This window comes from Mytilus trossulus, chromosome 6 (genome assembly GCF_036588685.1).
Source record: "Mytilus trossulus isolate FHL-02 chromosome 6, PNRI_Mtr1.1.1.hap1, whole genome shotgun sequence".
NCBI lineage: Eukaryota > Metazoa > Mollusca > Bivalvia > Mytilida > Mytilidae > Mytilus > Mytilus trossulus.
Window position 1 is genome coordinate 66,205,004 of NC_086378.1, and position 27,421 is coordinate 66,232,424.

The window sequence follows — 27,421 nt, forward strand, 5'->3', positions numbered from 1 at the left end:
TACATGTCTGTCTGATAGTGTTCATCTGACCTTGACCTTCGTTGCCTTGATAATGTAATATTTGTAGTAAAACCTTCATACTGTGGATTCATTTATTTTTGTGGGTACCAATTTTCGTGGATAAGGGAAAACTTGCATGTTCGTGGAAATATAATTTGGTGGTTTTGATGCAGTCTACATACAAGCCTATAGCAAATTTGTCTTTTGTGGAACATTTAATTTCATGGTTCATCTGTAACCACGAAATCAACGAAAATTGGTACCCAACGAAAATTAATGAATCCTCAGTATTACGGACTCAATATAATTTCAATCATAATTACTATAACAAGTAAAGCAGACGAGACATTTCAGCTTATGAAGTCTTGTTTTCAGTTTTGACCAAACTAAAGTAGGTAGATATACACCAGGAACAGCAACAATTATCAGGCAGACATTATAGTAAACAAGCATTCTGTGAGTATTGCATGGCAATTTATAGTCCCTTACCAGCTAAAAATTATCATGGTGAAAACTATTTAACAATTATCAATTCAATATCTTTAAGCATGATGAAAAAGTGATGAAAACTCATTATTCAAGTGAATTTTCTTAAGTACAAGGGCCATAACTCTGCATAAAATCATCAGACTGGGACAAAATTAATAGATGAACTGATTTTTCTCATGATAAAAGTATATACCAATTATCAAATCAATATCTTCAAGAATGATAAAAAAAAGTGCAGAAAACTGATTATTTTAGATTTTTTTTTTTATGTCAAAGGACAATAACTCTGCACAAAATCATCAGACTGGAACAAACAGTCAGACAGACAGACAGACAGACAGAGTGTAAACCTCAAGTCCCCTTTGCCGGTACAGCACTAATATATCAAAAGGACTAAAATTTTCAGTCAACCCTTTATATCTTAGTAATGATGATTTCCAACATAGTTTTGGCATATTATGCATTCATTAAGATCATGTGTAAATAAACTGTTGTGCTGTTAGCAATCCTAATTTAAATAAATAAGCATTAACTTGGATTATTTATGTACTCCATGACTGCAAGTTTCTTGTTTTCAAGGACAATTTAAACATGTTAAAGGGAAATCTTTTGTTTTTCCTTATTATATTTATTTAACTGAGTACCCCTATGGGTCAATGTTTTTTAAGTCTAATATAAATTGTGTCATGTTTAACTTTTTGGTAGGAGGATCTGGCATACAGAATTAAAACAAAGTGTAAAAAGCATTTTTTTATAAATTCAAATAAAACCATGTATATTTACAATAAAATGATTTACACAATGTATCACAACTAAACAACACATTTTTCATCCTCAGACTCATGATATGGCAAATAAAAAGAACATTGAATAAGAGCTGCAAAAGAAATCTTAAATTAAGTTCATATATCCTAAAAGACTACCCAATTATGATGATTGAGGAAAAGACCAACTTTTTGTAGCCACACTCTCTCACTAAATTAACTTACGAAAGGTACATTTATGTGTATACAATCCATTTCAATCATTTAGTTTTTTACAATAAATTCATGATGGACTTTAGTGTGGATGTATGGACAAGTGTATAGATAAAACATTTTTGTAAAATAACTGGTGGACAATGAACATGTTTTTCACAGGACAAATGTGCTAATAATTTATCAGTTAAATCAACGTTATACTGTCAATCCCTAATACCCTGAATGGATATCAGTTCTTATGAGATGTATGATGAAAGACTAGAAATGTATATTTGGATAATATTTCACAAGAAAACAATTTTCGAAATTTTCCTCCAAAATGTTTATAGAATTGATGATATCTTTCATGCCATCAGGCCATACTGTCATTCAACATTATACATCAATTCCTTCATACAACAATGACTTCAATCATCTGAATCCAAAAACTTCCATCTTTCATCATCAAAAATACTGACAATATTTGACTGTCTTTGTACACTCTTTGCTTTTGCTCTATCTGCATTTGCTTTTCTTCTTGCCAGTCTCTGAAAAATATAATTATATCAGTATCATATAATTCTATAAAGCTTCAACAAAGTTATTGATGTTTACAAAATTTTAACTGCAAAACCAATTAAGTCCTTTAATCAGTAAAATATGTAAAGCAAAGGAGTAAGTACGGTAAGGGTCATATTTGGCCCCAATTATAAAGTTCAATGCTTCTAGACAAAAAATGTTTTAAGTTGACTCAAAGACATGTGAGAAAGTTTAAGAGAACGATTTCTGTCATAGTTTATTCTTCAGCGTTGATTTTTACATCCCAGTTAGGTTAAAATAAGGGATTTTGGCGAAATTTGACAAAATCAGCAGTATTTCACCCAAATTTAAGATCAGCAAACATAGAGTGCAGCTGTCGACAACCTTAATAATCAAGTTAAACATGTAAAATGTCATTACAAACATTATTGTCCAAGATCTTTTTTGTCGACATATGCGCTCTATGTTTCCTGTCCAAATATTCAATAGAAATTTACCCATTTTCATAGAAATCAAAATGAGTACTAATTGTGACGTCATGAATAGAACACAGGAACGTAAATTTGCTTATTTCTTATCTTGTCACTGTATAAGCTTTTATGCATTGTGATATAAGTCAATTAATCCCAATTTGAAATTTAGGCTAAAAAAGTGGGCCATTTTAGGGCCATTTCGAACCTACTCCTTTGAAATGTTTTCAAAATTATGCAGGGGCCTTGGTGGCCGAGAAGTCTTTAGTAATCAAACTACTTTATCACTAGCCTTTCAACACTGAGGATATGTAAGTTCTTATCCTGCATACATGTGGCAGATGTGCCCTATCATTTTAATTGGCTAGGATTGTCACTTTAATCAGTAAAATACGGGCACAAAAATATTTTTCAGAATTTTACATTGAATTGGTTTCTTTTAATCATTATAAACAACGTTAAGATTCTGTCCAAATGTCATAAACTTTTATAAGGTTTAACAAAAGTATTGATGTTCGAAAACTTTTACCTCAAAGACTGTATGACTGTATCATATAATTTTAAAATGATATTTTAAATTATGGAAAAATGAACAAAAAACATTTTGAATTTTGCTCTAGACACTATCTTTTGATCATTTAGAAGCTTCTGTCTACTTTTCATGAAATTACATGAAAAATTGACAAAAAAGTACTGTTATTTAAAAAAAAACTTGAACCACAGAATGGACCTTAAAAGTGACTCTGATTTATAAAGTAATGTGGGTCGCTATGTTTAACTTCCACAACAAAATGTTGCATGATGGACAATAGTCTAAATTAAGATGCTATCAGTATTACCTCTTTCTTAAGACACTTTGACATCCAATGTTCATGTCTGTCACAATGGCCGAAGAACTTTGAGAAAAAATTCTGAAAAAAAAAATATATTTGTCAAAAGTCTATTACATGTATCATGAATATGTTTTAAATCATTTGACTATCATACTATCTCACTTAGTAAAATTTAATTAATAAACCTGTAAACACTGTTGGTTACTGTTGAATTTCTAATGTAAGGCACCTCAAACATAACACTGCAAAAAGTATGTGAATTATCAATATGTGAACACTAAGGGTCATCTTATTCACAACATTTGTCTTCCTGGGAAAATCAATCCATGTACAACATTGGATTTCCTGTGTGAATTGTTTTACACTAGTAATTTTGGAGCCATTTATAGCTTGCTGTTTGCTGTGAGCCAAGGCTCTGTATTGAAGGCCATACTTCAACCTATAATTTTTTTACTTTTAAAAATGGAAAATTGTCTCATTGGCACTAATATCACATCTTCTTATATGTAGTATCAAAATTTTAAAAACTGGTAATTAAGTCTTTGAAGATGACTCACATGACAGAACAAAGTGCTCAGTATAATAATTACTTGACTACAATCATTCTTTTAACTACAGACATTTCATTTTTTCCACTGAACAAATTTGTAATGCAAAGATGAGTAATTATGTGTCATGCATCTCAACACTGTAAATATTTGTAATTTTTGTCATGTGACTGTCTGTTGATATTAATCTCATATCCATGATATCTATTTCTAATATTATGTCTGTATACCAGAACTAATTTTCAATTCTTGTGCATCATGTGTAGGCTTTGGAAATTCTTCACCAAAACTGAAGTAATTGCATTATATTTATTTCTATTTCTCATGTTTCTATTTGTTATTAATCTATCTTATCTACAATTACATGATGAGGTTCATGGCTAGGTTAGTGGCAACACATTGGACATGTGTTGAAGGTAAAAAAATAATAACATCATATTTGATGAAGAAGCAGATGTTTTCTAAATACATACATTTTCCATGCATTTCTTATAAGCATAAATAAACTTGTTACACTCTTCTGTATGGAGATGTGCGGATAAGTCTGTATGCATTCTTAAAGCTCTGAAAAAGAAAATATAATAACTTTATCCTTTATATGTCATGTATGTACATTTGATTTGAATTGCAGCAAGCATTTGTATAAACAAGAATGTGTCCATAGTACACGGATGCCCCACTCGCACTATCATTTTCTATGTTCAGTAGACTGTGAAATTGGGGTCAAAACTTTAATTTTGAATTAAAATTAGAAAGATCATATCATAGGAAACATGTGTACTAAGTTTCAAGTTGATTGGACTTTAACTTCATCAAAAACTACCTTGACCAAAAACTTTAACCTGAACTTCACACTATCATTTTCTATGTTCAGTGGACCATAAAATTGGGGTCAAAACTATAATTTGGCATTGAAATTAGAAAGATCATATCATGGGGGACATGTGTACTAAGTTTCAAGTTGATTGGACTTTAACTTCATCAAAAACTACCTTGACCAAAAACTTTAACCTGAACTTCACACTATCATTATCTATGTTCAGTGGACCATAAAATTGGGGTCAAAACTATAATTTGGCATTGAAATTAGAAAGATCATATCATGGGGAACATGTGTACTAAGTTTCAAGTTGATTGGACTTCAACTTCTTTAAAAAATACCTTGACCAAAAACTTTAACCTGAAGCGAATGGACGCACAGACGAACGGAGGCACAGACCAGAAAATATAATGCCCCTCTACTATCGTAGGTTGGGCATAAAAAAATTAACAACAACAAATTAAATCTATTATATATCTGAAAAATTCAAATTTTCTAAATTTTGATGTTTCTTTTAAAATATTTCTCGCAGAATGGTCTAAAAATAGCAATAATTTAGGTATTGAAAGAATTCAATATTTTATGATATAGATGTGGGATTCCTCCTAGAAAATATGTGATAAGGTAAAAAGGGTGATAACTTTTCTTTTAAATTTAATTACCAGCGACCACTATGGATAGTAAACTAGGACTTGATGAGTATATAGAAAAAACATATTATTTCTAGTATATATTTATGTTCATTAATCACAGAAAATAATTTAAGCAACAGTTGAGGCAAACTGAAGTTGTAGAAGCAAAACAAAAAATCCAGCAATTTTTCCATGCGTAACAGTGTAAAGAGGCAAAACTTTAGAACAGTAAATTTGAGCTAAGTTTAGTTGTAATAAGTATTGCACATAAGTTTTATAACAATTGATAGAAGCAAACTAAATTAAGAGTAAGGAAAGGAAAGGAAAAACTTAGCATTTTTTTACCATTATTAAAGGCCAGAACTCTAGAATGGTAAAATTGAATACACCAAAATTCAACCTTAATTTGCGTTTTGTGGTGATAAGCATTGTGTACAAGTTCCATAACATTAATTTGGTTGAGGCAAACTACAGTTAAAGAACAACATTTTGTTAAAGTTAATTGAATAAGCCGAAATAACTGTTATGGGTGCTTAATTGATCAGGTCCCAATTTAACTAGTGTGTTTTGTATGTAAGCAATTCTCATTTTTTTGTCATTTCCCAGGTGCCGCTAGACCTCATTTCCCGTTTTCATGACATAATGATTTGATTTTCACATGTCACGCTTACAAAAAATCGGCAATCCCGCATCATGCTTAGACCCCAATGAGACCCACTTCTATTTACATGGTATCAGGTCCGTTCGCGCCCAGTATAGTTTCGCACCCTACACGTTCGCACCTCACATATTCGGCCCCCAAGTCCGTTCGCACCCTACACTTTCGCGCCCAATTATTATTAAAATTTTAGTTAAATTATTAGAAGTAAGTAAGTAAATTATTTATTATAGTGACATGTGTAAATTATGTACAGATTATAAACATATAATATATGATAAATAGTAATAGTAGCCCAATGGACCTATAAGTCACCTCAAATAAAGTAAAACAATTATTAAACAATTATATCACGTTCTAATCGTTCGTTGACGTAAGTAAATTTCAAAAATATATAGACATAAAAATATTTGTAAACAAAAATTTAAGTTTTAAATATGTAAAAAAATTTAAGTGTTGTATAACAACTGACGTCTGATATGAAATGCACGAACTATATATTTTGCTAATTTTCTTATGTGGAAAGACATTAAAAAGTTCCATTTGTCAGCATGATTCAAATCTGTGAAATTTTCCTCAATTAAAAGTTTACCAAGAAATTATTCTTATGGCTAAATATCACCATGAAGCATCTACCCCAAAACTATGGAAGTGCATATGTGTATATCTTGTGATAGAGAGGTTCGACCTCGCCAGAATCCCAATTCCTTTTTAAAAATTATGAAAAGAAATATATATATTTATAGCAATACACTAACCAATACATGATTAAGATTTATCGATATAAACACATGAAGAACGTGTTTAATTAAGAAACCAAGAAGAAAAAAATATATATAGAGTAACACAATTACCTAAACAAGATAAAGATTAATCAAATACCAAAAAAAAATGTTGCCAGAATAACACTATATTTATACACAATAAAAACAAATTAATTATAGCAATACACAAAAAAAAGTATTTTAATACACTGACCAAAACATGATTAAGAATTATTAAACACAAAAAAAAAATAGTTGTTGCCAGAATAACAGAATCAGACTTTAATTAAAAAACAAGGATTTTTTTTTTTTATAACACTAAATAAAGGCAAATTGACATGCCATGACACAAAAAAACCTTGTCAATATCTCAAATTATTTAGAAACAATGGCATATATATCTATACCAATACACCTTCCAAAAATCGGTAAAATTGGGAGCGAACGTGTGGGGTGCGAACGGACTTTGGGTGCGAACATGAGGGGGGCGAAAGTGAAAGGGGGCGAATGTGGAAGGGTGCGAACGTGATTGGGCGCGAACAGACCCGGATTCTATTTACATGTACAGAGGTCACTGATATATTATCAGATGGTATCTTGCTTTGTACCTTATCAACTATTTTCCTACATGTAGGTGAAGTCTATGCATGCTAGGAGGTTTCCCAATTTCAATTCATCAAATATTTACTTTCCTTAATAGGTCAGTGATAATGACTTGTTTCCGCAAACATTCCTCTTTTTAAAGGTGCCATTGCTTTTAATATAAATTGATACCTATTGACAGAACCAATTAGTTTAATTTGTTGTGTTGTCCTATTTTGATTCTAAATTTGATCTGAAGTAAATCTGGTTCCTTGCATTAAATGTTTCGGATGTTATTGAACAACAGGATTAAACTTACATAAATGAAGAGATAAATGAAAAATGACCAAATTCAGGCTTGAGCCCAATTTATACAGATTCAAGGACGTTAGTCGACTCTAGAAGCAACAAAGCAGTGCATCTATTTTGGACTGGCAAATATATGCTTTTTGATTAAGTTAATACTGGACATGCTTTGATGTTCTACAGCCTCAGCTTGTCTGACAAAATAGTTCAACGTCAGAGTAATCACAGACTAGGCCAAATATAATTTCTCTTGTTGAACTTGCAATGCGGCTGAAATGTCTTGCATGGTCCTAAAGTGCCAAAGGCAAATGGTTATCTTTGTAAGGGTTCTTGTGGATAGTGAACCTGTCAAATTGTAACAAAACCCTGTGACCATTTTTGTAGGCAAAAATTACATAAATGTACATGTATATGAGCCTGAGGTTGTACATTATTTTACCCTTCAAAAGTTTACCACGCTGAAAGTGTTAGAGTAATCTATTTTACTATAATATTAGTTGTGCTTACAAACAATTATAACATGCAATGCCAAGCACAGACTGTGAGTGTGGAAGAGATTTTCGATGCCCTTCTTATGAAACAATTTAACTTCCGGTCGTGAAATACGTCATCGGAATTTGTGTACACATTGAAGAGATTCAAAGCGGCAATTTTGACAGACATAAAAGGTTTATTTTCCCATTTTCTGTAGTAAACAACAATGCAAAAACAACTTTTGGGACATGTTGTATCGACAACCAGAACAAAAGACTTAAAACCAATTCTAGAACGTTGGGGCTGGCTGGAACAAGAAGTAGAACAGATTGATCTTAGCAAAACGAAAAGAGAGATCACAAATGCCCTCATTGAAGTGTGCAATGTAAGAATATGAAGACAACATTAGAAAAAGATAATGTATTTTGTACAAACAATAATCAAATAAAACAATTTCAGCACATGAAACACCAACCGAAAACTATTTATAAAAAAAAAAAATCGCTGTCAGCTGAAATTCGTAGTGGTTATCGGTAAAAATAATCTAAACTATCAACCGCTTTCACTCGAGATATAGTTTTACTTGTTCCATTCATAAATCGCGAAAAGAAAACCCACTACTGACCTACCTTTTAAGTGATCGCACTGTAATAATCCTGACCTTCACATTTTCCAGAATGTTTTCCATTATAATTCCGCCATCTTCGTTTCTATGAGGATCATTTGTTTACATGTGAAATTCGTCATTTGCGCAGTTTCCTGAAATGTTCTTTTCATTGATGTGATACGGTTTCCTGCGCTTTATGCAAATGTTATGAAATTGAACTCCGCGGAAACACTTCCGGAAAAAACAATGGCAGATTTCTTGGAAAATGTGAAGGTCAGGATTATCACAGTGCAATCACTTAAAAGGTAGGTCAGTAGTGGTTTTTCTTTACGCGATTTATGAATGGAATGTGAAAAACTATATCTGGAGTGAGCGTGGTTGATAGTTTAGATTATTTTTACCGATAACCGCTACAAATTTCAGCTGAGGGCGACTATAGTAGTAACTTTTAGTACTGAAAAGTACTAAATAACTTTTTTTTATGATTCAAGTGTCACATGCTAGAACCGTGACTTTAGAAAAAATGCATTTCCGGATTTAATGTCATTTCCTGTCTGTGTACTGATCCAATTTTTATTTCTAACGAAAACATATGACGCTGGTTTTTTTTTTACATACAAAAATTATCAAGTATAAATCGGAAACACTGAAAAATCATAGTAAGCCTTGACAAAAAAACTAGATACCTAAAATCAATCTACAGGACAATACTTTTTAAATCTGAGTAAACACCTGAATAAAATCTAAACAGTGAAAACCGTAAACACTTACAGTGAAAATTGTTATTAGTCATGTTAAAACGCATTACATGATGATATATATTTGTCCCCCTTTACTGGACATCACTAAAGTTCCTGTTAGATATCTTATTACAAAATACCTAATGCTACAATTGAAAAATTATTGTTGTGAAACCTGCCCTGCTTTAACTATTAACATGATTTACATTATACAATATGACATCAAAAGTTCAAACAGGACAGGTTTTCATGTCGAGCAGAACAGAAATTCAAATACTGAAAAAGTGACAAGGTGAAAGTTAAGGGCAGAATGTTATAAAAATGTGCACTTACGAAGAGAATAGAATGAAACTACAAACTCACACTGATTACACACTAAATAATTTATCAAAACCATTAAAAACATCAGCATAATTTTACACATGAATTACCGTTACAAAAGTTAGACCATAAAAAGATGTGGGATGAGCGCCAATGAGACAACTCTTTATCAAAGACACAATTTGTAATAAGGAAACCCTTATAGGTCATAGTAATAGTATTGCCTTCAACACATGTACATAGCCTTAGCTAATTACAAACAGCAAGCTATAAAAGGCCCTAGAATGACTAGCGTAAAACCATTTAAACCAGAAAACTAACAGTCTAATCCATATACATGTAAGTCAGCCCTGCTTCGTGTTAACCATGATATCGTGGAAGCACTAGATGGACAATTATCAATGGTGTTGGTATTACTTGATCTTTCAGCAGCATTCGATGTGATCGATCATTCAATATTGTTTCAACGGCTCGAACATTCGTATGGGATAACTGGAAAAGCATTAAATTGGATTCGTTCTTATCTTACCAACAGGAACCAGCGAGTCGTTATAGGGTCGGATAGATCAAACGCCAGTCATCTGCCATTCGGAGTTCCGCAAGGTTCAGTTCTCAGACCAAAATTGTATTGTCTTTTTTCGAAACCAATTGGAAATATATGCCGTCATCATGGTTTCAAATTTCACTGCTATGCAGATGACACACAGGTCTACATGACAATCAAACCGCTCGATGACTGGAACAACTACGTTAAAAGACTTGAATTGTGTTTGGAAGAAATTGGCTTTTGGATGTCAAACAATCTGTTGAAACTAAACCAGGATAAAACAGAACTGATCGTCTTTCATCGAAACATCAGTCGAAGAACATGCCTGTTTTCCAACTTAAAGTAGGTGAAAATGTCATCAATAGTGTCACATCGGTACGTAATCTTGGTGTTTATTTTGACAGCCGTCTTACCATGGAAAAACAAGTTGCGTCTATCGTAAAATCGTGTAATTACCATCTGTGCAACATTGGACGAATCCGACATTTCATCTCTACGGAGGCTTGTAAAACTCTGGTTAATTCCCTTGTAACTTCCAGACTTGACTACGCAAATAGTCTACTCTTCGGCGTTAACAAGTGTCAAATTGAAAGGTTACAGAGAGTTCAGAACACTGGAGCCCGTCTTGTTACGAAAACTAGGAAAAGAGAACACATTACACCTATTCTCGCTGGACTGCACTGGCTCCCTGTTGAATTCCGGCCAAAGTTCAAAATCCTTGTCTATACGTACACGGCACTGCAAGGAACTGCACCGGACTATATACAGGAACTATTACATCTCCAAACAACAACTAGGGCACTACGATCAGAGGGCAGCCTTAGACTCGAACTGCCACATGTCCGAAGAAAAACATACGGTGAAAGACAATTTAATCGTGCTGCCGCTACCCTATGGAACAATCTACCTGTACAAATTCGTCACTCTAAATCTGTTCAGTGTTTTAAAAAACAATTGAAGACATATTTTTACAGACTTGAGTTTAATAAGCTGTTATCTTAATTCTTATTCTTTTTATTTGAAAATGTGCTGTGATTTTTGTTTTTTGTTTTCTTCGTACAATTTTTATTCTAGCAAAAGTTTTCATGACCATTTCAATTATTTATTATAATCTTTCTGCTAAATTTTTAATATATTTTCGTTTTCTATGTTTTAATTTTAATTTTTTTTTTTTTTTAATTTTTTTTTGTACTTATTATTTATTTTAATTCTATAATTTTGCTATCAATATAATTATTTATGTTCATATATCTTTCATATATACGTTTTTAGTTCTTTTAAACATAACATTTTTTTATTCCATTTTGTTTTGTGGTTAACTTATTATAGTTTTATCATGTATATATATATGTAAAGCGCCTTAGAGTGATTTTATTGTTATATAGGGTGCTATAGAAATTTTTACTTTTATTATTATTATTAATAAAAAAAAAGAAGAACTTATGAACCACATCAACAAACCACTACTGCTGATCAACAGGTTCTTGACTAAGGACAGGTGCAAACAAACGCAGTTGTTTAAAACCTTGTAACAAGCACCAACCTCCACCCTAACCTTAAATTCTGATCAGTGTAACATCACAGATTCAATAGTTTATTAAAGTCTCACAACCATGACAACATTGATTGCACATATTGATATGTTATTGTGAAGTCCATGCAAAAAAATTTACTAATGTATCAGTTCGTATTCTGTTTGTAATTTCAGCAAAAAGAGGGCTTAACAAGAGATGTTTGTGGAGAATTGGATCTAATTTGTAAGTTTATATTATTGAAAAGAGAAATAGCAGGGATTTACATACTTTAGATACTTCATGATTCTCTGTCATCATGGTAATATATGACTTAAGAATTACATACATACATCAAACTAAAAGGATGCATTTGACTTATTTTTATTAGATGACACAATGTCTAAATGGTTTGTTTTTATCTGAAGATTTAATTATATATGTTTGAAATCAACACACCTGTTCAAAATACACAGATTATAAGTAAGTGAATTGTCCTTCCTGACACCTGTATCACCCTGCCCAGTCGCTCTGTAATTCCCTAATCATAGGGTTTAGATGGGAGAAAGCATTATCAGCCACTTCACAATGTCTGAGGCGAGGTTTTTATCAAGCTTGCTTTCGTCTAGCTTAAAACTGTCTGAAGGAAGGAAAAGACTAGTAATAGAACGATTAACAGATATAAATAGGGTTTTCTTCGTATAGATATTGTAAAAAGGGACAAAAGGTACCAAAAAAAGGATACTAAAAAATCATATATCAACATGATCAAAGTAAAACAAACAATGCCATGGGAAAACAAGTGCATAGTGCAAACAAGACTACAATGTAAAACACTGAAAAATTTTCAACTGGTACAATATTTGGTTCATGATGTTTACTTGTCAAACACTTCAAAAGGAAAGGTCAAGGTAGTACAAACAAATAAATTAATAACTTCAGTGTATCACCTGTGAGAAAAAAGGTGGAGACTGCTACTGTGATACAAAACAGGCAGATCAAGCGAGGGCGGCCTGGGGGGGCCTGCGCCCCCCTTAGGTCAGTTAGCAGGCCCCCCTTAGGAAAATTCTGGATCCGCCACTGCAAAAACACTGATATATACAATGTTAATAGACCACTTTCGAGTTCATCCGTCACCGGAAAAAACTCGTCAATTATACGCGCCTTTATCATCGTCATTTGTGCGTTTAGGGGCGTCGTCACTTCCTTCCAATGTTGAGCGAGTGGTTGGAAAACTATAATTCTTTATTGTACGAATTAATCGGCAAATTGAATTCTCAAAATTAACAATCAACACTGCTGTCATTAGGGAAATGTCAGTAAGTACCTACAGAGCAACCATTATTTCTAGTTCATCCTGCACAAAGACGATCAATAAGACGCTTGATGAATGTAAATAGTGCAGGGATACAGGCGAGCCCCTCTATCTGGTAAATGACGTCATAAAGGCGTGTATAATTGACGAGTTTTTGCCGGTGACGGATGAACTCGAAAGTGGTCTATTATTCCACCTGTTCTGATATTACTTATTCCAAGGATTGCATTTGGTTAACTTTGTAAATTCTGTTTGCTGTTCCATTAAAACTGACAATTTCTAAAATTTGTATTTATATAACTTCACCATATATAACTGCTGTAATAATAGACCACTTTCGAGTTCATCCGTCACCGGCAAAAACTCGTCAATTATGCACGCCTTTATGACGTCATTTACCAGATAGAGGGGCTCGCCTGTATCCCTGCACTATTTACGTTCATCAAGCGTCTTAGTGATCGTTTTTGTGCAGGATAAACTATAAATAATGGTTGCTCTGTAGGTACTTACTGACAATTCCCTAATGACAGCAGTGTTGATTGTCTATTTTTAGAATTCAATTTGCCGAATAATTCGTACAATATAGAATTATAATTTTCCAACCACTCGCTCAACCTTGTAAGGAAGTGACGACGCCCCTAAACGCACAGATGACTGCGATAAAGGCGCGTATAATTGACGAGTTTTTTCCGGTGACGGATGAACTCGAAAGTTGTCTATTCTTACACTTCTGATTAACCAGTCCACTCAACCACAATAAACGCTCCTCACTGTAAATTTTATATTTAACATTGTCCTGATGATCTATAGGTGAAACATGTCATGCTTGTCGACCTAATAAACCAATCTCATGTGGTGAAAATTTGAGTGGTGTTGTCTTTAGTTCCTAGCTAATCAAATTGACAAATATAGTAAGCTTTTTCATTGCATGATAATCTACTGCTCCATTATCATGATTATATTTTTTTCTTGTTTTTATTTTTAATTTATAAAAAAATCAAAACTTTATAACTATGTTTTTATAAAGGATTACAAAGGTTTTAAAGAATGAAACTATAGATGCCACCAAAGCAACAATTGTGTAAAGAAAATTCTCCACTAAAGATAGTAAAATTTTATCATATAAAGCGCGATGCCACAATAGAAAAAAACAAGAAAATTTGAAGTCATAATTAAGTTTCAGCCAATCATTTGACGAGAACAGATAATTCACTAGTGAGAAAAAATATTTTCTCACTTTGATCAAGAAATGTGAAAATAGCGATGAGTATTCAAGTATATATAATACACATTTATAATATTCCTCATGTACATGGATATGAAAGATTGCCTGTCACACCCTGTGTAAAGATTCTGATTTCATATTGTTCTAGATATATATTTTGTATTTTTATGTTTTTTGAAGGTACACAAGAGTATTCAACAAAGAAACAATGGAGTGTGTTTTTAATGGAGAAAGATGATGGTAATATATCATGTATATTAGATTGTTGAGTTTAAATTATTGAACATATATGCTTATAATTATGTCAAGGATTTTAGAAACCATAATTGAGTTAAAAAAAAATTATGAAAACAAATATCATTCTAAGATTCTATTTCTAGAAATCAAAGCTTGATTTTATGTTTTGGATTAAATTGGTTTCTATTTTTTGTGAAATTGAAGTCTCATTCAATACCTTTGTTTTAAAAAAAAACAGATCCCTTATACCAAATACACTTAAATGAACATCTCGCAAATTGTTGTTTATTGAAATATTTTTAACTTTTTTTTAGTGCATTATGTCATTTGCCTGAAATATTTGAGTGATTTTTCATACCTTATGTTTCATATATCTTCTAACAGTAAAAATTGCTGTTTACTTTAAACAGAAAAATGGATGGGTAATCTGTTAAGTCTTTAGTCTGTAAAATTATTTACACCACCATCAGCTTATCAGAAATTATTTTAATCAATTTAAAAAAAACAAATTTTTAATGTTTGTGATTTTTCTCAATGATTGTCTTTTCTTTTCTTTGGTACTTGTATTAAGGGATATATATCATGTATATGATTTGATAGGAATACAGTTGTGCTTGAAATTTCAATTTGTTAGCTATATAGACATTCAGAAAATAATGGGAAGATATTTTATCATTTTTCTTTTTCAGAACATTATATAAGTGACAGCAACCTGTCAAATCCACTGAAACTAAAGAAGAAGCTGAAAAGTGAAATAACTGTATTTTTTGAGAGAGTATGTGTATATTGTATAAGGATTATTTCACTAAAAAATGTATGGGCGGACAACAATATATTTTATCCCACCATACAGGATTTTTTTTATTTGAGACAAATATATTACAATGTATCTGTTCCGGACCATATGAGTATTTGGACCATACAGGTATGGTCATGACCATATGAGTATATATGGTCCGACCAAATGCATATGGTCATGACCATATGGGTATATACGCATATGGTCCGACTATACGCGTATGGTCCGACCGTAGGCATATGGTCGGGTTAATTAACACTCTGTTACAGTTTACTTTTTTAAATACTTCTAAACTCTTCATATGGTTTGACCATTCTTTAAAAAGATGCTATCATATAGTTAATTTGATCTTTATATTTTGGTGTCAAAGTCTCCAATACATTTTTCAAGAATAGCTGTAAAGCTTATTGTTAGAAATTAAAATACAATCAGTTGATCCTGTGCCATGAGAGAAAAGTACCATCTTGATACATTGTATTACTCGAATAAGTTAATCGACTTCAAAAAAATGTGTGATGCTGTATATACCAAGTTACAAGTCTCTCATGTCATCTGCTTTGAACATAAATGTACACGTAACTGTTTATCCATGTAGATTTTACCTCGATTTTTTGGTACACTGTGTTTTTTTTGTGTTGTTTAAAGAAAATAAGAAATTCGGGGGAAAAAAAAGAAAAAGCAAAAATGTTGTGACAAAGTTGATTAAATATTTGGTTAGTTTAATATTCAGTTGTTTTGAATACTTTTGGCAATTTTCATTATAGTTTTGTATATCTGTCTGTCTTTGGAAGTGACCTATACATACATGTACTATAAAAAGATTGTTGAACGAAATCTGTCTTGCTGTTTTGACTATATTGTCTTAATTATTGGACTTGAATTAATTTTTTTTTTTTTTAGAAAATTTAAATTTAATTTTCTCAGGAACAGGACTTTTAGAGTTGGTTAAAGGTGATATGTGCATATTATGTGCTAATGTTGAAGCTGTTTACTGTAAATTTAGAAACTATTGCATGCATTTGTTATTGCCATTTTAATTTTTGTCGAGCCTGCAACTTTTGTTGCAGAAAGCTCGACATAGGGATAGTGATCCGGCGGCGGCTTAGGCGGCGGTGTTAGCTGATCCGACACTTCTTGAAAGCTTTATATTTTAGAAGGTAGAAGACCTGGATGCTTCATACTTTGTATTTAGATGCCTCATGTTACGAACTTTCCGTCAGTCACATGTCCAATGTCCTTGACCTCATTTTCATGGTTCAGCGACTACTTGAAAAAAAAGTTAAGATTTTTTGTAATGTTAAATTCTCTCTTATTATTAGTAATTGGATAACTATATTTGTTATGTGCGTACCTTGCAAGGTCCCTATGCACGTCAGACAGTTTTCTCTTGACCTCGACCTCATTTCATGGATCAGTGAACAAGGTTAAGTTTTGGTGGTTAAGTCCATATCTCAGATACTATAAGCAATAGGTCTAGTATATTCGGTGTATGGAAGGACTAAGGTGTACATGTCCAACGGTCAGGTGTCATCTGACCTTGACCTCATTTTCATGGTTGAGTGGTTATAGTTAAGTTTTTGTGTTTTGGTCTGTTTTTCTTATACTATATGCATTAGGTGTACTATATTTGGTGTATGGAATGATTTTTAGGTGTACATGTCTAGCTGACAGGTGTCATCTGACCTTGACCTCATTTTTATGGTCCAGTGGTCAAAGTTAAGTTTTTGAGTTTTTGTCTATTTTTCTATTACTTTATGCATTAGGTCAACTATATTTGGTTAATGGAAATATTTTATGACCTATATATCTGTTACGCAGGTTTTATTTGACCTTGACCTGATTTTCACGGTCCATTGCTAAGTGTAAAGTGTTTGTGTTTTGGTCTGTTTTCTTAATTTATTAGCAATAAGTCAACTTTATTTGTATTGAAGAATTGTTAGCTGTACATGTCTGCCTGACATGGTTCATCAGACCTTGACCTCATTTTCATGGTTCATTGATCAATGTTTTGTTTTCTTGGTTAATGTTGAGTTTATGTGACAGTTGTAATTAAGCTTTATATTTAGGTCTATCAACATAATAACAATACAATGATTAGTAAAGAAGGCGAGACATTTCAGCGTGTGCACTCTTGTTGAGATATTGAGTAAAATTCTTTACATTTTATATAAAAAATTTCAAAATGAGAGTTTAAATTATTGCAATTATAATCCTGTGGCATTTTTTCGCAAATAATAAAAAATCGCAATAATTTATGAATTTACAGTATAAATTTTGCATTGTTTAAAATTTTGTTTTCCTTCTTTTGCCAGGAGAATGTTGTATCTGTTAGAATGTTAAATGGTGTGTTGTGGATGAGGGTGTACATACAGAGCGGGCCTAGAAACATGTACCGTAGCAGTGATACAGTTTACATTATATATTATCCTCGGACTCAATATATTCTCCTCAGTAGATATAAAAAATCAGTTGAAAGTTATTTGATACAGGTGATTACACAAAAGAATGCGGGTATCATAGATAATTTTAAGATCAACAAGAATGTGTCCAAAGTACACGTATGCACTATCATTTTCATGTTCCATGGACTGTGAAATTGAGGAAAAATCTAATTTAGCATTAAAATTAGAAAGATTATACTATGGGGTACATGTGTACTAAGTTTCAAGTTGATTGAACTTCAACTTCATCAAAAATTACCTTGACCAAAAACTTTTACCTGAGTGGACCGTGAAATTGGGGTCAAAAGTCTAATTTGGCTTTAAAATTAAAAAGATCATATCATAAGCAACAAGTGTACTAAATTTCAAGTTGATTGGACTTCAGCTTCATCAAAAACTACCTTGACCAAAAACTTTAACCTGAAACTCCCACTTTTGTTTTCTATGTTCAGTGGACCGTGAAATTGGGATCAAAAGTCTAATTCGGCTTTAAAATTTAAAAGATGATATCATTAGCAACAAGTGTACTAAGTTTTAAGTTGATTGGACTTCAGCTTCATCATAAATTACCTTGACCAAAAACTTTAACCTGAATCAGGTTGAACAGACAATCAGATGGACGAACGGAGCCACAGACCAGAATACATAATGCCCCTCTACTATAGTAGGTATCATAGGTTGGGCATAAAAAGTTGATCCCAACTAATGTGAAATAAACTCATATGAACTGGTGGGGCCTTTTAAGTTGACTATTTGTTATGAGTTTTTTTTTCTCATTAGCCTATAACTGCTTACTAACACTACATTTTAACTCTGATTGACAATGTTGATAGCTGTCTCATGCCACATCTTCTTACACTACATTTTAACTCTGATTGACAATGTTGATAGCTGTTTCATGCCACATCTCCTTATTTTCACATAAATATATCATCCTCAAGGATGTTTAATTAAACATGGTACTCAGGACAGGCACTGTTAAAATGTGTTAATCTCCTATTGAAGATATTTTAGAATTTCTCTAACATCTTCGCTATACAAACAATCATTTGACAAACACACATAGTTGTGATTTTAAAGTGCTTTCCATGAGTCCCATGGCAGTTTTAATTGACCATCCCTCAAAAGATTCAAAGAAACATACCTTATGTTGTAAACTTATTTCAGATATGATGTTTATTGTTATGGCTTGATTAAGGCCATATATATGTGTTTTGGACCGTGTTTAGAATTTTTATGAGCAACATTCATTCTTCTGATAATAAGGCACAAACTCTTCAGTACTTTCTTATTGAATTGGAATTTGACTTTTACTTTGATAAATGTTTTATTCTATTAAGTTTTTAAAGCTACATGTTGTATAAGGGTAATTTTATTTATCATAGATTCAATCATACCTTGTATTCATTTAATAGACCACTTTTGAGTTCATCCGTCACCGGCAAAAACTCATCAATTATGCACGCCTTTATGACGTCATTTACCAGATGGAGGGGCTCGCCTGTATCCCTGCACTATTTACGTTCATCAAGCGTCTTAGTGATCGTCTTTGTGCAGGATAAACTAGAAATAATGGTTGCTCTGTAGGTACTTACTGACAATTCCCTAATGACAGCAGTGTTGATTGTCAATTTTGAGAATTTAATTTGCCGAATAATTCGTACAATATAGAATTATAGTTTTCCAACCACTCGCTCAACATTGGAAGGAAGTGACGACGCCCCTAAACGCACAAATGACGGTGATAAAGGCGCGTATAATTGACGAGTTTTTTCCGGTGACGGATGAACTCGAAAGTGGTCTATTATTAAGGTCTAGTAAATCTTATTAGAAAAAAACCTTTAAATGTCAACTTTTATTGAAACCAACATGATTAAGAAAATATTAACCTGTGTTTTCTTGTATTTAGAGCATTCAAAATGTAATGGGTTGTGACAAGTTGACGAACAGTCTTCTAACTGGTACCCACTATGAGTCTCTGCTACAGCTAGCTCTAGACAGGAAAAGTCAGGTATGTTAAATAAATTAGTGCTGATTGATATGCTACTACACATGGCATTCAATATTTACAGTCGGGTAATTTAAGTCAATTACGATTTATGAATATGAATACGACTTAGTGCGGTTGTTGTTTATTTTTCTACACATTCCCCATTTTCATACTCAATTTTATTACACAATATTTAAAAAAGAAGATTTGGTATGATTGCCAATGAGACAACTCTCCATAAGAGACCAAATGACACAAACACTAACTATAGGTTACTGTAACAGTCTGCACCAAAAACTTTTTCAACTACTAGTCCAAAGACCACTATTTTGACATTTTTCTTTTTTAGCCAAACAAAGTTTTGCAAATTCTGACTAATATGAATGAAATTTTACTAGTCTGGTACAACGGACTAGTAGCTAACTGTGCAGACTGCCGTACAGCCTTCAACAATGAGCGAATCCCATACAGCATAATCAGTTATAAAAGACCCTGAAATGACAAATGTAAAACAAATCAAACGAGTAAACTAACTGCCTAATTTATCTAAAAAAAATGAAAGAAAAATAAATGTGTAACACATCAACAAACAACAACCGCTGAATTACAAGCTTTTGACTTGGGACAGGCACATACATACTTAATGTGGCAGGGTTAAACATTTAAGCAGGATCGCAACCCTCCCCCTAATTTGGGACAGTGGTGTAACAGTACAACATAAGAATGAACTTTAAAAGGCTTAAGGAGGCTCGCGGGTACAAAAATTTCAGCAAAAAATTAAACATTTGTTTTTTCATAACAAATTCTATTCATTACATTATTAGTTGTTACTTTATGATATGATACAAAGATTTACCCCAAAAAATCGATTCTGTTCGGACCCAGATGACTTTTAAAATGATTGTATCATTGAAAAAGCTCCAAATTATCTCCCTTTGGTGAAAAAATGCTATATTTTGGCATAAACATTTAAATATCTTTTTTTACTCATCGGTGACCTATATTTGTTATTATTGTTTTCAAATAAGCCATACATAAACTAAATAATTGTAAAATTTAAGCGATTTCTGTAATTAATTTCTTTTTTTATTTCGATTTTACCTTTTTTTCTCCTATTAGTTCAACAGAAAAAAAGTACCTTTACAAAAATATATGCTTCTTTCTGAGGAAGATTGTGAGCGTAAATGATCGGTGACACCTCTTTTTTATTTTATTTTTCTATTAGATATAAGACAAAGTTCATTAATACAAAAAATTAGCGAATTCTTATATTAAATTAAAAAAAAATGATTTAGACCCGCGAGCCCCCTTAAATCATCAGATGGATACTAAAAATAGAAATACATCTATAACTATATTTGAAAAATAAAGATTTATCTGACTATTACTGATGTAAACTTAAGTCTGATATGATTGAACACTTCTCCGATGGGAAGTTCATATGATTGATTTTAATACATTGTATATATATATTGTTTTATTAAAGTCAAGCCTGAATTAACATTATAATACAATTATGAAACATATTTTATGTCAGCCAGCCTTTATAGGCTTATGATGCACTGTACCTATAAAATTCTCATAGTTATCTGTTATAATTATCAAATATCAATTTAAATGTACAATAAATAAGAACTTATTTTTTTCTCATTAATGTTTGTGTTCTAATATCAGAAATGTTAGAGATAAATTTTTACACTATTTTAACACGGGCACTAAGTAAAAATTTTAATTTATCCGTGCCAGACATGTTATCAAAATTACAGTTATATCTCTGTTGACAGTCCATAAACATGCGATTTCTCTTTAACGAATAGGTAGGACAATGTAATAAAAAGTGTTTTTCGTCTTCTACGCTTCCAGTTCTGCAAACTTTACAAATCGTCCATCAGCTGGGACTCCCTGATAACGCCCTTTCTGGATTTCGAGGGGGGAAAACACCACATCTCAATTTAAATGTACAATAAATAAGAACTTATTTTTTTCTCATTAATGTTTGTGTTCTAATATCAGAAATGTTAGAGATAAATTTTTACACTATTTTAACACGGGCACTAAGTAAAAATTTTAATTTATCCGTGCCAGACATGTTATCAAAATTACAGTTATATCTCTGTTGACAGTCCATAAACATGCGATTTCTCTTTAACGAATAGGTAGGACAATGTAATAAAAAGTGTTTTTCGTCTTCTACGCTTCCAGTTCTGCAAACTTTACAAATCGTCCATCAGCTGGGACTCCCTGATAACGCCCTTTCTGGATTTCGAGGGGGGAAAACACCACATCTCAGTCTTGCAATTGCTGATCTTTCATGGTGTGAAATGCCTAATTTTAGGTATGGCTAAACACTGAATGTGGTGTTCAAGTCTCTACATGTGCGGAGTTTTGGCATAGCTTCTACTGCTTTTTCCCATGTGATCTGGTACTTTTGCATTAGCATGTCTTTTGCAAAATTACTAATGAACTTGGTACTTAGTCCATCTGTACATTTCGAGTTAAATAAAGTATCAAGTCCACTTTCATTTATAATTGATTTTATATTGTTGTACCACATATCCTTATGATTTCGTGAAAAACTACAGTCCCAAGCATATATTTCGTGATGGTAATCTTTCTGAGTGCATATTAACAATGCGACACCAAAGCTTTATCATCTGACGATGATTTCAGATAGAGACTGGAATCCATGCCATTTCACCTTTCATTCCTGGTATCGGTGTAAACTTTCTGACTCCTAAGAAAGATCGTAAAGCCCTATTTTGCAGTTTGTCTAGTCCTTCATATGATTTAAACCCCCATACTCCAGCACAGTAGGTCATTATTGGGGCGACTGTACTTTCAAAAAGTTTAGTATATATATCATAATCAAATCCATCTGTACTGTAACATGTGTAATATTTAGAAACAAGGGAACCCAAAGCACGACTACTACCAGTAATCAACTCATTTACACTGATGTTGTAGTCTACTGTTTCTGACACTGTAAGACCTAGGTAGCGGTACTGAGAAGTATAGTCAACTATTTGGTGCCAATTTTAAACACAAATTCCCTTTATGCAACTGTAGCTTTCCTTACGTAGAGTACTTTAGTTTTGTCAATATTTACATACAAGGGTAAAAGTTAACATTTTTCTCCATTAGAAAATAGTTGATTAGCACTGATATTAGAAATAATCAGAGAAATTGCTGATATAAACCTATATTCTAATATGATGTGCTTCTTTCGCTTTGTAAATAACACCGTGTGAAAATTCTCAATATATCTATACTTAGTGCAGACTCAGAAATATACATAATATTGGTGTTACAATATATCTCCCACGTAAATCCACATGTATTCGAACCTATTTGCATACGCATTGCCGATTTTATTGTATTAGTAATTGTAATAAAAGTTAAACAAAAGACAAAAGAACTTTTATTCTTATTCGGATGCATAATAAAAAGAATTAATATACTACAACTAGTTGTGTTTATTTCCTAAATATAGTAGCACTATATATTTTGTGCAATGTCAATTTCATCATGGAACACTTTCTCCAAAATCAGGGGTTCATTAAGGGATGAAAATTATCTTGATATTTATGTTACAATTTTAAAAGCTATCAATTAATGTAGCAGTATAAAAACAATATATTTTTTTTTGTAACCATGTAAGTTTGTATAACATTGTATTAAAATGGAATTCTGAGGTAGGTTTTGTTTTATTTTCTATTATATTGCATTATTCGCATATTACATGATTTCAGTGAGTCAACATGGCAGCTCCCTTGTTACAAAATGTCAATTTTGGTTTTGACGGTAGCTTACAAGAAAACATGAAAATTAAAAATCGCAAATATTGGGTTTGAGAATTAAACATATTTTTTCTAGTGGTTATTAACAAAATAATCAATGCAAGCTAAAGATTTATGAGAATATTTGAGTTTTGTCTAACAAGGAGTCAAAAATAACAGCTACTCACACGGCATACCCATCCTCGCTTCAGTTTTTAAATGAACTTATTTGTCCTATTAGAATCGAAATAATTCATAGAAGCCATTGATTTGTTGTTAATTTACACATGGCCTGGGCCGTTATATTCATTAATTCTATCTCTTGCTAACACTCAGGATAACATTCCAATATAACGTCTCAGGCCATGGATAAATTTCCAACAAACCTTTGACTTGCATGAATTATTTCTTAAATATAAATTTATAAGGGCCAATATTTTATATATTTTAGGGTGACTTCAGTAGATACAGATTACAACAGGTACAAAATCTACCTCTTTTGCAAAAACCACCACAGAAAAGGAAAGGTATGTTTGAAGAATTTAAGTAGGTCAACAATGATTGACACATATAATAAAGTGTGTTTTATGCTCCTGCTGTATATTACAAATATCCCTGACTGTATGTCCATCTATCTCATTTTGGTCTCCAAAATCTAATTCAAATTTATGAAACCCATACACCATGCTAAGAATCAAAACTTGCATGCAGTGTTTTAATTTGGGCAGTCGTTTCTAGATTATACCCCTTTTAACTTTTTCAAATTGCAAAGCTTGAGGGGAGTCATGCGTGTTGTCAGAAAATTTCTTATTTTATTTTCAACTCTAATGACAGAAAGTTGTAAACCATCTGAATACCATCTATACTTTTAGTTCTGAAATAAGTTTTCAATTTTATTTTTCTTTAGTTTCAGATTTTGAGAGAGAACCTAATTTACATTGTGAAGATGAAAGACATAAAAGACAAAGAACAGAAGAACTTGATGAATGTTTTGGACCAAATGAACAACCACTTCTTCAAAAACTAGAATTTAAGGTTAGTGTTTTAACAGTTTAGCAATTTCCTGCAGTTGTCTTTCATTGGCCGTAAGAAATTCAATATACTATGTACTGAAACATTCATATTAACTGTGAGATTTCTTGGCATTTTCTTTTCTGATTTTTGTGCTGGTGGGTTGCTGGGTCATTCAAATGCACACATACCTCCTCATTCTTATTTGTTCATAGAACAATAGATGTTAGAGTATGAAAGGTGAGATTCATGTGAGAAATGGCATGTTTTATGTGACAGGAATTTACTTAATAAGTCTCATTCAGAATTAAGGATGTTTGCTACTATTTCAAAATAACAAGCTTTTTAAAAGACTTTTATAAACTGATAGTATGAAAATAAAGGAACTGAAACAGTAGAAAAAATAAGGGTTTGTGGGTTTGTTTTTGAGATATATGCCTTGAAAGACTTTTCATACATTTAACATTTGCATTTGTTTCTTTTAAAAACAGTTTTAAAAAATAGCAAGGTTTTAAAAAACTATATGTTATAAAATTATGAGAAGAAAAGTAGGTCTTAGTGTGCAAGTTTTTTAATGGAGCTACATGGATAAATCCAGAGGAATATCTGACAAAAAATCAAATATATGTGGAGCTTTCTTCCTTAAAAAGTCTCCCAAAATATAGGTCTTTGGATTTGCCAGATATTTATTAAAGCAAATTGTCAAATAAAAGTTGCAAATGGAATTTAAATCAGATTGAGTCATTACAGCATTCTGTATTTCTTCTTCTTAGGTTGCTGTGAAATTCCGAGGAACCAGTGCTATACCTTCTATACCAGTAGATGACATGCAGCCTTTCCGATGTCGAGTTAAGTTCGAAGGACCATCAGTGATAGACGGTATTAGAAACTTGGCAGAATGTGGACTCGTCACAATGCCATATCCAAAGTATTTACGATCGGTACATACCCTTGGAAAAAATCATATTAAACTCGCAGATAAAACTGCCATGCAACATAATGTTAGTCAAGTTAATCAGTCTCATGCAGAACAGAATGAAAATACCCCTGCTAAGAATACAAGGTCAAGGTCAAAACCAAGAACAAGGACTAGAACATAATTGTATAACAAATATGGTGCAGCTATAAGCATAGTGATATATATTTTGCTTTTGAGAAATTTGACAATAAAATAGTGTATTTTTTTATGTGTAATTATTGTAAATGCTTGTATTATTAGTATAGAAAGTGTAAACTTGTTGTGTATCTAAAAATGTAGAAACATTGTAATTTGTCTGTATTTCTGACATTTTAGTTTTCAATTTCTCAGACAAGGTTTGTGTCCCCTGTTTTTTTGTTGTTGTTTTTTTTTAAATTAATGCTGATGAAAATTATGCAGGAAATGATTATCTCTAGATTTTTCATACAATTAACATATGCACCTTTTTCTTTCAAAAACTATAATATGTTACAAGCATTTTATGAGATTTTTTAACTAAATGTAAAAAGATTATTAAAAAGAGTAAGTAGGGGTAAGTTTGAGGTTAATGTTCAAAAGGAACTACATTGATAAATCCAGAAGCTTTTGAGAGAAAAAAAGAGCAATCATCATGAAGAATGTTATAAAGTTTCTTTCGGAGAATTAGCATAAACTTGATAAATCACAAATGATCACATCATTAGTCAAGTAGATTGATTTTAAATCAGATATTTAATGCTTTCTGACTGACAAACTGACTTTATGTAATTGTCTTCAAAACTGCCGTAGAAAATCTTAAAAATCTAAAAGAGTTTATAAAATGCTTGTCTTATAATTAACCTTAGAGGAAAGGAAATGAAATGGTAATGGAAATTACATGAATTGATTTTATCAACTATTTAACTTTTAAATTTACTTGAATTATGATTATGAATTATAAATGATAAGTTGGTCTGACAATAGGGTTTAATTTCTGCTCCATGTTGTATCTCCTCTTTTTAGTGGAAATGTAGAATAATTAATATGACACAAGAACAATTTAAGTGTTGGATCCAAAGCGACCCACAATTTATACTATTGTATTTCAATGATGTCATATAAAACAACCCCATCAATTAATGTTTTTTGGATATTGAACTAGTTACACATTCAAATGAAAGAGCTGATGAATCATTAAATGTACATTGAAATTGAAATAATCAAAATAAAATATGTTTTTTAATCATGTTTGTAAACTTTTGTTGGATCATGTTGGTTTTTTTTGCAATATAGAAAACCCTCTTTATGAGGTATTCAAAAGACATGGTACTTATGTGTTTGTTAGATCAGTGAATATGCTTTGGACTCTCTGTTTTGAAGTCTTTATTTTTTGCACAAGTATTTAAATCAAAAGGTTAATCTGAATAGCTATATTTGTTAACACATTATAAAAATGTTAGGAAATAAAAAAAACAAGCTTCTGTATGTCATGTGTATTGATAAATAACATGAAATTGTGAGGATGGTCATTATTAGATAATAAATAAAACTAAAAAGTATTGAAAATATTACTTATTTTATAAACAATTTGTATATACTTAATGGATTCAATGCATAATGAAATATTTAAGGTTGATGTTTTATGGTTCATTGTCATGAAAACAGTGGATAGTTATAGTCTGCTTAATATGCTTATACACACAAAAAAGTGATTATAAATACTGATTATATTATAAATACAAGTTTTTAAATTGGCAGCCCATCCAATCAAAATTTCAAATTCAATGCAAGTCACCATTTCATCTGAAACTATTGTAAAAATGCTAATTTTTTTACAGATTCAAAAGGTTTACATAGTGATTTGCTTTTATTTCAGTAGATTTTCTTAT

General features: G+C 31.8%; 2 protein-coding genes across 2 annotated transcripts; one reads left to right on the plus strand and one right to left on the minus strand.

Moving 5' to 3' along the window:
- Positions 1–1,226: 1,226 nt before the first annotated feature.
- Positions 1,227–8,163, minus strand: LOC134721706 (COX assembly mitochondrial protein 2 homolog). The gene is made up of 4 exons (XM_063584880.1): positions 8,109–8,163; positions 4,313–4,403; positions 3,298–3,369; positions 1,227–1,996 (listed from the first exon to the last, which is right to left on the minus strand). The coding sequence occupies exons 2-4, from the start codon at positions 4,391–4,393 to the stop codon at positions 1,877–1,879; spliced, it is 273 nt and encodes a 90-aa protein (XP_063440950.1). The 5' UTR covers positions 4,394–4,403; positions 8,109–8,163; the 3' UTR covers positions 1,227–1,876.
- A 35-nt stretch (positions 8,164–8,198) lies between these two features.
- LOC134721703 (centromere protein N-like) lies at positions 8,199–27,420 on the plus strand. Its single transcript, XM_063584873.1, has 9 exons — positions 8,199–8,460; positions 11,999–12,047; positions 14,522–14,581; positions 15,268–15,353; positions 17,690–17,866; positions 19,728–19,829; positions 24,036–24,111; positions 24,492–24,619; positions 25,369–27,420. The coding sequence occupies exons 1-9, from the start codon at positions 8,302–8,304 to the stop codon at positions 25,693–25,695; spliced, it is 1,164 nt and encodes a 387-aa protein (XP_063440943.1). The 5' UTR covers positions 8,199–8,301; the 3' UTR covers positions 25,696–27,420.
- The last annotated feature ends 1 nt before the right edge of the window (position 27,421 follows it).

Coding starts and splice junctions, on each gene's coding strand:
- LOC134721706 (XM_063584880.1), bottom strand. CDS start 4,393: ATGCATACAGACTTATCCGCACATCTCCATACAGAAGAGTGTAACAAG. Junction 3,370..4,312: donor ATAAGAAATGCATGGAAAAT/GTATGTATTTAG, acceptor TTTTTTTTTCAG/AATTTTTTCTCAAAGTTCTT. Junction 1,997..3,297: donor CAAAGTGTCTTAAGAAAGAG/GTAATACTGATA, acceptor TATATTTTTCAG/AGACTGGCAAGAAGAAAAGC.
- LOC134721703 (XM_063584873.1), top strand. CDS start 8,302: ATGCAAAAACAACTTTTGGGACATGTTGTATCGACAACCAGAACAAAA. Junction 8,461..11,998: donor CCCTCATTGAAGTGTGCAAT/GTAAGAATATGA, acceptor TTGTAATTTCAG/CAAAAAGAGGGCTTAACAAG. Junction 17,867..19,727: donor TTGAAAGTTATTTGATACAG/GTGATTACACAA, acceptor TCTTGTATTTAG/AGCATTCAAAATGTAATGGG.